We start from the raw sequence: 11,514 nt of genomic DNA, 5'->3' as shown, positions 1-11,514 counted from the left end.
CTAACACACATAAAATACCAGTTAGCTTCCTGTCAGAAAACCCTTTCTGGAAGAAATGTTTTCACTTTACATGATCTTTTTCCTAAAACTTGAAGGCAAACTTTTCCCAGCAGCCAAAATACATGGATTAACAACATCATTTAACATAAGTATAAAATTTGGCTCAATAATAACTGAAGGTTCATAGGCAAAACAGCTGTATTTTACTAGTCACACATTATTAGATTAAGCACATTTACACCGCATAAATTAGCCTAGCGGCTAGTGGAGATTTACTCTACTCATAGCTTAACAAGTAACAGGTATTATTTATACTTTTTCTTGCTCAGAACAGAACAGCACGGTTGAATTTCAGCCTGCATGCACGTTCTTTCAGCGTAACATTGTTCATACAGAGCAGCTAATACTGCTGTAGTGAGAAGTTAGCAGAGTGAGATGCCCGGCCAGGCAGATATCGTCGGTTTTTTTATCTCCTAGCGGCATTGCTTACAATTGTCTGTTGATCCCTTTTTTCTCCATAACAGAAAATGTTTCCACTCTGCTGATTTATTCCTGAATAAATAACAATATCCTCATCATCTTTCCCTTTTCCGCTTGGCGTAACCAAAGATGTTGATATGTATCAATGTTTTCACTTTCCATTGACGATGAATCAATATATTTATCCAGATCGATGAATCGTTACACCCCTAATACCAACCCACAAGACACCGGGCTTTGAACTTTGTTTTTTGCGCCCTCTAATCCACTATTTTTAATGTAGATGTGTGGCAGATGTGCCCAAATGGCAGAGCGACACATGTTCCCAAGCGCCTATTTTTTAGGGTACGATAGCTGTGCCCTGAGGTAACTGAGTTCAAGTTTTGGACTGCTGCAGCAGGAATCATGACGGGAATCAATCAGTCACAGCCGACAGATCGGTTTGTACGGCTCAAACAAACACCCAGGACATCGCTGTTCATGTCACGTGAAAAACCAGAAGTCGACATCATTTTAACTCAAATAAGGATCTCTTTCTAAACCTGACCAAGTAGTTCTTGTTACCTAAACCAACATTTCCTGTGAACACGTTAGTTTATTTTGAGAAGACACTGTATGCACATAACGAGACAAATCCAAAACTGACACTAGAGGAGTACCTAAAGCGTCATGGCATGGAGTGCTGGGCCACTGATCTAGCTGCCGTATTTGACGAGTTCGGAGTGAAAACATGTTGGATGCAAACAATGCATGTTTCAATTGAAAGAAATTTACAGAATGCTTTTTAGGTTTTCTTTGGTGGAAGGAATGCTTTCAAGATGTTTGTCAGAGATGAAAGATACACACATTTTGTTTGCGCGACTAACACTGAATGTAAATGTAACTTTTGTTTGCTCACAAGAAAAGTCTACGAGACACTTTTAAGTTAACGTGGCAAACTTGTTAGCAAACATTTGCCTATTTACACATCCAGCAACTACAGACATTAGCATTTAACTTTCTGACCACCAGACAAATGTCAGGCTAATATTTACTCTTGGCTCTGTTTAGCTCTGGTTTATCAGAGTGTCTGTGCTCGTTTACAGCTGTAAATTTCCCCTCGGGGATTAATAAAGTATATAAAAATTAAATGAGGTTGATGTGTGCGGTGAACCAAAACAGTGAAGAAATAAACCCAAAGAATATAAAATGCTCCATAGAGCTACTGAATTGATGAGAATTCTTTGTGGGTTGAGCACTTTGAAATTGCATACAGTGCACAGTTATGATTATAAAAAAATGATGAGTGCAGCTTTAAGTTTAGGGAACGATCTATCCTGGTTTCAGACCTCTGAGCCACCAGTCTTGCTACTCACTAAGGGCAGAATTATGACTCCTCCAAAACAGAAAAGCCGTTATATGTTGATGACAGACTAAATAATAATAATAATAATAATAAAAAGACAACGGAGCAACTAAACAGCAGCTGAAAATCTTGTTTTTGATGTCCTCTAGTGGTTTGATTCCCCACCTTGCTGCAGTGATGTAGAAGCGTACTCCAGCACGTGGTCAGTACACTGTGACATCACTTTTGCATGTAGTTACAGGTGCAATGCTCTTTAAGTTTTTGCCCCGAGGACTTTCAAATCCAGCTTTTACGCATTACTACCTTTCACAGGGCCACAAGCCTTCCTTGACAGGAACACGTAAACATAGATTGTTTAGAGTGTTCAGGCAAACAGCACGCTGTCATTTGTTTGGTCAGTAGAATTTCATTGCTGTTTTTGGACTCTGTGAGTAAATCCATGGAGAAAAAAATCAGTTTTTGTTTAAAGGGGGAAAAAAAAGTATTTCAAATGAGAACCATTACTGGAATTTAAGGTTGTTGGGTTTTTTTCAAATTACGTCTAAATATGATTCAGAGTGTTCCTGTTCCGATAAACAATGACTCATTATACCTGGTTTTAGTTAACAGAGGAACAATGTGGGTGCAAACCTTTGTGGTGGAAACAAATGTCTTCCCACCTCTCTAACTGCTTACAGACATTTTATTTTCTCTAAAATGCAAACAAAAAACAAGCATGACTAACTGAAATGAATCAGAATTATGTTCCCATGTCCATGTGATGTTACGCTGAGGACAAAAGGTCATGAACATAACATGGACTCCATCTGTAAATATGCAGTTACATAAGTGACACAGGATTAAGACAGGTGAATTGTATGCTACAGTACGGGAACATCTGCTGTGGTTATGGGCTTGATTTCCACTGTGGCTGCTACATTCTCTTGTTTGAGCTGCTGTAATGAACATCTGCAACATCTGGGAAAAGAACATGAAAATGTCTCAGAGAACAACCTCCTTTTAAAGTATAAACAAATTCACTGAACACGTCTGCAGATAAACAAAGTGCAGACTGGAGTCTGAGTGTGAATGAAGCAGCTGGTCCCAGTAAGACAGGAAAGGAGAACACCCTGCATCCATTTCTGAGGCATCAGTTTCATCAGTACGACTTTATACGGTAAGTATTTACAGATTTCCTGTTATTGCGTCACTAAAGCAAAAAACTGCTTGTGTTTGGAAAGGAAATGAACGTTTCCATTCAATGAGAAACTTCTGACTAAGTAATATCATATTTATTTTTCACATAAGCACATAAATATTGGCAGATTTTTATAAATAAACCATGCATGCAGGTATTTACTAATCAAAGAAACTCTAATTACTTAATGTTAAAAATCCATATTAATATACTGTAACTGCACATTCTGATTTATTTGCATTGTTTCTATCTTTATATATTGTGTTTGTTACAGTGTGTGTTTCTGCAGGTTTGAGAGTGTGTGACAGACGGGAGTCCCGGATATCCTCATAAAGACGGAGTGTCTGGCACCTCTTCACAACATTCTCCATCGTTCCTCTCAGGACTCACAAATGTGTCGCTATGATCTCCTGTGAAACAGAAGTACAGGAGAGATCAAAACAGAGAAGAGGAGCCAGAGAGAGAAGAACAAAGGTACCAAGTGAGACGGAGGATGGGAGATTTTCAAAATATGTTCCAGATTTTTTTTTTTCTCCTCTCCAGTGGCATGAAAGTCTCAGTCGAGGTTAATGAGGAGGAACACGACTGTATACAAGTTGCCTGAAACTTTTCCTCAGCATGCTGCAATCTCAGAAATAATGGTTCTGAGTCAAACTATTTTGAATCTGATGTCTTCGTTCGGCACCACGGGGATTCTTGCACTCACTGCATTATATTAAATTTTATATATTGTATTTCTGATGCGCCTCTGGGTTGAATGTAAGGCTCTGCTTGCCATCTGATACGCTGAAATGCTTCTGTGAAATTAAGTGGCCCGATGGATTTCCAAAGCGCCCTCTTGCTTCTCTCATGTCAAACCATTTCCATGTGAAATATATTCATACAGTCTATGCTGCATATATGATTGCATATGCATACATGTATTCATTAATTTGCACATGCCTGCATGCATGTTATCGTGTGTTCTTGTTCTCTGCACAGTTCCCTTGACCAACCTCACGCTCCTCTCACAATCCACTTGCTTACATCCTCTGTATTTTTGTATCCCTTTTGTGTGTGTGCCAGTGACTGGATTTGTGTACGTGTGAGCTCTTTCTCGCTCCCATGAAAAGCCCTTGCTCCTGTAAACTGTGTTGCATGGACCACTGCCACGTCTTTGTTCTCTGTTAGATTTCTCCTATGGGAGCAGAAACATAAAGTCACGCACCCAGCTAAATACTAAAACAGAACAGGCAGGAACAAAAGCACGCGCGCTGAACAATATGCAGACATCCATGCAAGCACAGGTGTTTAAATAAGATTAAGATACACACATGCAATGTCCGTGTGTTAAGGAGATTGATGGTGTGTGCTGGGATTAGCAGTATTTCTAATGTTTAGGTATCCGTGTTTAATGGTATATGAAAAAAACATAAGGCATTTGCATCAAAATACATTAAAGTGTTTCTCATTTTGTATTTTACTGTAATGCTGTAAATAACATTTCCACCCAACCCCCAACCATCTCATTGTGTGCAATCAATCTGCAGTCCAGGTCACGCTGTAGACTAAGGATCAATGCACCGGTCCAGAAACAATTCAATCAGTGTCCATTAAGATATTGAGAGCTTAATTCATCTTTATAACACTGCAGGCTGCTGAGAGAACAAAGTCATTTTCCCCGTCTCTTGTCAGTGATAAGGTAGGTTAATTAGAAATGTGATGTTTACTCTTTAATTATTAATTAGATTTTACCAATTCCTCATGTGTACCACAGTCAGACCTCTTCATCTAACAGTGAGGCAGTTCACAGTATAATGCATGTAGACACTGTTGCTACATTCACAGTTTTACATACATTTTCACTGCAGTACTTTGCAGTTAACTTTGGTAACATTTACATCTCAGTTCTCTGCATTCTGTATAGAGTCAGGGGGCGGGGTGTTTTATCAGGCAGCCAAGATTCAGAATGTAAAACTCTTTTGTTGCAGAGGAAATATTATGTAATTGAGGCCTGGCTGAATCATTAGTACAATGAACACCTCTGCTCGGAAAAAGAAACAGAGTAAAACTGACTACATAAATACTTAATGCTGCTCTGATGAGTATTTGTATATTAACAATAGGTCAAATGACAATGTGTAATGTGAGAGGGGTCGCTCATATTGACAAACCCACCAAGAATGAATACCTGACTTCAGTTCCCCTCAGCTCTATGATGTTTTAAAGCAGTGGTTCCCAACTGGTGTAGCCACGGGGTCCAGATGTTTCCTTAGTCATTAGTTCAAGGTCCACACAGTTTAATATATTCAGTGTCATACTTGTGTTTGGCCATGTCATTGAGCCAGTTTGTTATTGCTGTCAAGTAGCTGTCTGTTATTTTGCGTTCACATCGGGCGCAAATTAAAGTGAATAACATGTAAAGTCATTGTATAGTGGCAAAGACGCGATTAGATGCAAGTAAAGTTCACAATTTCGTGTAATACACTTGTTCACTTGTTAAAAACATCTGAACTTCAGCAACCAATCGTGCTGCACTAGCCAATCAGCATTGAGATCCTCTGACGATGTATGGTGCTGAGGACGTAATGACGGAAGTTCATTCATCGATTCAGCGATTTCACGTATGTATGATGTGAGTTATTCGCTAGTATGAAGCAAGTCAACACAAAATATTTTAGTGTTCAAACTCACCAAGTAAGGTGACATGAAAATTCTCATCACGTTTGATGTGAACACATTAGCTACTCAATCTACAGCAGGAAATGACACTTCAAAATAAAACCTCTGCGTTAGAAATTCACTGGATTTCAAAATAGAGGTTGTTTTTTTACAATCTTGACACTTTCATAAGTCACTTGAAGCCCATTCAGAATGGACCCTAATCTACTACGTCTTTACCATCCTCCTGGAATAGATGACATAACGATGGGGTTTAATCATAAAGACTCTTTACATTTCTCATACTTACGTACACATGTAAATCAATATTCTTTTCTCTCAGAACACGTCTCTCCTGATTCAACTGTTTACCAACATGTTCACTATATCACCTTTAGAAGATGATATAAGATGATGATGTTGTGTGTCCATCTTGTTGCTCTGCCCCCAAAGATCCTAAGAACTAAATTAATTTCAAGGAGCATCACAGTAAGAAACACCAAATTACTGATACTGACTTTAGTTGTTCTTTTATCTCAGACATGTTAGGATGTTACATACCTTGACACGTTTCGGCGGAAACATCCGCCTTCCTCAGAAGTGTCACTTGGTGGTGGTTGTGACGCATCTTTATCAGCTGATCTGTCAATCAGCCGATATTAGGGAGGCCACCTGCTGTCCATCTGCTGCCTCTCCAGGATGCAGCTCCAGGTGTGGGAGAGCATGTATGCCCCCTCGTCCCTGTTCATCGTCCCTGGGTCCCGCTTTCTCATTTCAACAGCCAGTTTTTGACAGGACGGTCACGCCTCCCTAATACCAGCTGATTGACAAATCAGCTGATAAAGACGCGTCACAACCACCACCAAGTGACACTTTTGAGGAAGGTGGAAGTTTCCGCCGAAACATGTCAAGGTATGTAACATCCTAACATGTCTGAGATAAAAGAACAACTAAAGTCATTATCAGAAACTAAAGACATAATGAACACCACTGAACCAAATTACTGAACTCAAAATTCTGTAGCCATTCATGGTGAGTTAGAGGTCGCCTTTAAACAACTCAAGAATAACGAAGAGATTCTAATATGTGTATGCTTCTAGACAACACGTTCTCCATGATGCTCATGGGTAGCCTTGTATTTAGTGCATGACAAACTCAGAATTAATTTATAGTAATGGCTGTAACCCATCAGCATATTTTTTAAATGACCTCCTCCTTAGACTAGTACATCAAGTAGTGTTGACGTCACTCAAAGTGAGCTTGAAACTTGTCTTTGCACACTTCAGTTCTCTATTCTGTGATGTATGACGATGTGTCTGTCTGAGTGCATGTGTGCGTGCTCACAAAGTACCTCACCTTTTCTTTGCTGTGTGTTCTGGCAGACTGACAGTGCAACACGGCGTCATGGACAGTGGAGAAGAGACAGGACTTTGTCACTTTGTCATTAAAAAAACCTCCAGTCTGCAGGTTGTCCACAACACCAGCTGGAAAGAGGGAGAGACAGAGAGGCAGTAATGAACCACAGGCAGAGTCATGTATAAAAAGTTTTGGGAAGACAGAAAGAGACAGTGAGTATGTCTATGAGATGAGAAAAGAGGGAAACAGAGAGAAATCGAGGAGGATAAAGTAAAATGTTTGGAGTAGGAGACATAAATAATAGACAGAGAAAGAGCTGTGAGTGGGAGGGGTAGTCCTTGCGTTAATTGAACCTCGTTAGAATTCCTGGCGAAACAAGCATTCTTCGCAGTCCCTTTGCGAGCTCAAACACCCGCAATAAACCATTTTTTCTCATTACAGGCTATCAACTCAGTGCAGGCCAATTAGAGCTGCTGATCCTCTGAAATAAATTGGACGGCTCCTAACATTGCGGTCTGTAAGATCTTTTTCCCACATTTTTTTCCCATCCAGCAAGTCAGACCTACATTTGTGGGCTAAAAATAAACACAGAGAGTAGATGTTTTATTACAGTAAAAACACGACCGTCCCCAACAGATTTCAGTATTTTTTCTTCCTTTCCCGAGGACTCATTAGAATTCTTCTCATGACCCACTGTCACAGATCATACCAGACTTGGCAAACTTGGAACAGTGTTTGCTGGCCATTGACTGAACTACTTCCATCACAGAGACGTTACAATAACAGTGGCAAACAGCTAAGATAACATCTGGTGTTGTTGAATGGATTTAAATTGTGTTTGGCAAAGCAGGTCAGGAACGTTAATGTAAAAATAAATCCTTATGTGGGACATAAAAACTCCAGTGGGATTTTGTGTTTTTTTCTGAGGAACTGCCGAGGGATCTCTAACATCTACAACAGAATATCCAGCATTATTTTATAACAGAAAGGAAAATGGAGTTGTAAGAGAATCAGCAGGGAGGTTCAGGGAATACATTTTTTTTGTAACACTGATACATACAGAAAGCAGATCTGCAGTGATTTGAACAGCTGTAAACAGGAGTAGAGATTTTTTAACTTTTATGATTAATTTTATATATAGAAAAAGTCAATTCTGCAAAAATCCTTACAGTTGTGTTCTGTTTCATTGTTTTATAGTGATGTAGAGGGACTTACTTTGGCAGCCAGCGAGAACCACATCTATACCAATTTCCCCGTAGTCTCTCTGGATCTGAAACAGACACAAAGCACAGAGCAAAGGTCAGCCTGGGGATCATTTCATTATTCTGACAATTCACTTTAAAGTAATTTAATGTCTGAGGAGCTAAATGATAAGGAAGGGGAGGGATGAATGGAGGAAAGTCCTAGTTGAAGAGACACTTTTGTAGCAAAGATAAGAAGATCAGAATTAGTAATCTCATGTTTGCCTTATTCTCCTAGGGCCAGTTCATAATATTTCTTTGTGAGAAATTTTGCCTCCAACCTAGTGAGGTAACCAGCTCCTTTCACGTGCAGTGTAAAATCAGATCATGGTTGCTCACAAAATTATGGAAAAGGGTCAATTATTGCCTGTTGTCTTTTGCAAAATGACAGTAGTTTGTTTTGCTGCCCCCAGATCTATGACACCTGTAGTATTAATCCACATCTATTACCATCAGTAACTATAGGTTTTGCCAAATCAGCCAGGACTGAAATCTTCGAGACTGCCACTTAAAAATATCAGGAATATAGAAATTCTTTATAGCGATCTTTTAATTTTGTCAAAATAATAGATTCACACATGAAGATCTGTTGAACAGTTCACTAATATAATGTATATACAAATACACACATACAACAAGTTGAATTCTTAATATGTATGAGTATCTCCCTCTCTCTCTTTGTATGTGTGTGTGTGTGCATGTGTTAATGTAATAGCCACATTCATACACTGCGTAGCGCCTTGACCCCCACAGTATCCAGGAAGTTGACAGGGCTGAGGTCGAGGACGATGGCTCTGGGGAGTGAGGGGTCGGGCTCAGCATCCATCTCAATGATGGCAATGTTCTTCTGCTCGTCCCCCTCTGGCTCCCCCTCCTGTACAGGAGGAGACATGATACAGTGTAAAGGGACTCATGAGAATAATAAAGTAAAATGTTGTGCTTTAGATTACTCGCCATGAAAGGTGATTGCATAACGAGGAATGAATGTCAACATTTAGGGTCAGGGATTTTTGAATAATGCTTATTTTTCTGTTTAACACACAAAAAATTATTTGTATGAGAAGGCAGTTGAACTTGGAATATGTCGGGAATTCAGTAGATGTTTGGATAAGACACAGAAAAGGGGGGAAAAAGTTATCATTTACAGTAAATATCATGTCTCTAGTCATCCTCACCATGTGCACTGCGTTCTTCTTGGCAGCTTTCTTGGCATTTTTCTTCTCGAGTCTTTGTCTTTTGGCCTCTAGTTTTTTCTTTGCTGCCAGGATCTTGGTAATGTCAATGCCAGACTAAAAGAAACAGCAGAAGACAATCACACATGGTAATAGTTAAGTTCACATCCATTTTCTACAGCCAGTCAGAAGCTTGATTCCTCCTGAGGTATTTGATATGATTGCAATGCACCACTGTTTTACTTTTTAAAATTTGTCCAAAGTTCTTTTTATCTTAAGAAAAAGAAAAAAAAACACTATTAACTTAAAATTGTACCAATGCCTTTTAACACCTGCACTCAATTCAGCTAGAATTATGGGATATCCTGTATGTACTTAGCAACAAACCATATTGGAGCTCTTTAAAACCAAATATGTGAACTATAGATCCTTATCCTATTGTGGGTATTGTTCAACCAACTTTCTGGTTATGTTGATATAAAATTACTTTGATTGTTTTTTAAGTTGAATTAAGTCATATACGAGAAGACTGTCTGTTGTATTTACTTTCCACATTTATATAAGTTAATAAGCATCATTTATTCTGAACATATTCTCAAAAAGAAACTTATTTTGGAGAAGATTTCCTGCAAGAGGAAAACATATAAGATGTTATTATGCTATTAATAATACCAGGACATTAAGTTCATTACCAGTCACAGAAACACAATTTATATCTCAGCCAGTTCAGCCAAACCAAGCTAATTAATTCCTCAGAACAAAACAAACATAAACCAGCAGAGCAGGTCTTACTTGTGCATTCAACGGTATGAAACACAAACACAGGGCACCGCTGAAAAACCATTTACAGTAAAGTCCTGCTTCCTGTTTCATTTTGGCAGCGACTGTCAATGTTTCAGATCCTACGTCCTGTCAAGTTTCCTTCCTTTGTGATTACCTGCCCCACCCTAATGTGTTTCACCTGTATCTCAGTGTCTTAGAGTTTTGAAGTCCTTGTCTTCCCCTCCTTTGTTGAAGGATCATCAAGTGACAGTTCCAGCATTTTCTTAGCGCTTCTTAATGAGTTTTTGACTGTTTTTGCCTTTTGACCACTCCATTTGCCTGTCAATTTGATACTTTTACCTGTGTTACTAATCACCCGTCTACCAACCTTAGCCTGGTTAAAGACACTGAACTTTTATCTGAATCTATAAGTCTGCCTTCTCAAGATTGTGCTTGACAAAGAATTGTAATTACAACACCAGATAGACTTTAAATGATATATATTATATTTAGATTATAACTATCTGATGTAACTTCAATTAGATCTGTCTTACTACCACAGCTAAAGTCATATTAAGTGTAGATACAATTTTGAATACATTTTTGCAAGTAGGGGTTGGGATTTTGTCACCCATCACTTAAATAAAAACACTTCAGAAAGAGATCTTTTGGTATGAACTGGAAGAATGAGTATAGCAATCAAAACCTGTTTCCTGTTGCACCTGCACATGTGGGCGGGGCACCTGACTATTGTACTATTGTACTACACTTGAAAAATGATGAACCTATCCTTTATGACAACTGAAAACCTGTTTTCAGATTGGGATGGGCAAATACGAAAGGCATCAGTCAGCCAATATTCGCAGCTTCCATATGCTGGCAGACATGCAGCTTAAATAAACTAGTCTTCACATGAAGTAGTTTTCATACCATGTATGTAGAAAACATCCTTTGCAATGAGTATTGTCTGCAGAGCAAATAGGAAATGGAAATGACAAGAAAAACTGTCACGGTCATCAGTCATCAACAGCGGATAGGATTTTTATTCCATGAATCAAATGTCTGTCTGGCAATTACAAAGTGGATCAGAATTCGATTACAGTCAATCAAGCCTTGCTGCTCTTCCAAAACAAAACTGATAGCACTTAGCATCTCAAAAAAGACATTTATGGGACATTTTAACTCATCGAGACAATGTTACACTGGAAAAATAAATCATGCAAAAACAATCTATGATCTACATCTGAAAACTTTCCTTGCCGCATGACATCACTGGTTCATGCAATTACAGCATTAGTATCCTCTTACACAAAGTACAACCCATCAGCTTAGCCGCTGACA

At 38.9% G+C, this 11,514-nt stretch overlaps 1 protein-coding gene and 1 long non-coding RNA gene across 3 annotated transcripts in view; one reads left to right on the top strand and one right to left on the bottom strand.

Moving 5' to 3' along the window:
* The first annotated feature begins 2,076 nt into the window (after positions 1-2,076).
* Positions 2,077-3,411, top strand: LOC126403461 (uncharacterized). Its single transcript, XR_007571316.1, has 3 exons — positions 2,077-2,219; positions 2,861-2,981; positions 3,277-3,411. It is a non-coding gene; the product is annotated as an uncharacterized LOC126403461 (long non-coding RNA).
* Positions 3,082-11,514, bottom strand: part of slc26a6 (solute carrier family 26 member 6) — a 22,537-nt gene continuing 14,104 nt past the window's right edge. For both annotated transcript variants that reach the window (XM_050066135.1, XM_050066136.1), the window contains exons 16-20: positions 9,415-9,528; positions 8,967-9,113; positions 8,214-8,268; positions 6,999-7,126; positions 3,082-3,412 (exon numbers count right to left, since the gene is read on the bottom strand). In XM_050066135.1, the coding sequence (XP_049922092.1) occupies positions 3,389-3,412; positions 6,999-7,126; positions 8,214-8,268; positions 8,967-9,113; positions 9,415-9,528 (468 nt within the window). In that variant the 3' untranslated portion in view covers positions 3,082-3,388. The remainder of the gene's footprint in view (positions 3,413-6,998; positions 7,127-8,213; positions 8,269-8,966; positions 9,114-9,414; positions 9,529-11,514) is intronic.

This window comes from Epinephelus moara, chromosome 16 (genome assembly GCF_006386435.1).
Source record: "Epinephelus moara isolate mb chromosome 16, YSFRI_EMoa_1.0, whole genome shotgun sequence".
In the NCBI taxonomy this organism is placed as follows: domain Eukaryota; kingdom Metazoa; phylum Chordata; class Actinopteri; order Perciformes; family Serranidae; genus Epinephelus; species Epinephelus moara.
This window is presented reverse-complemented; position numbering and strand designations above follow the sequence as displayed.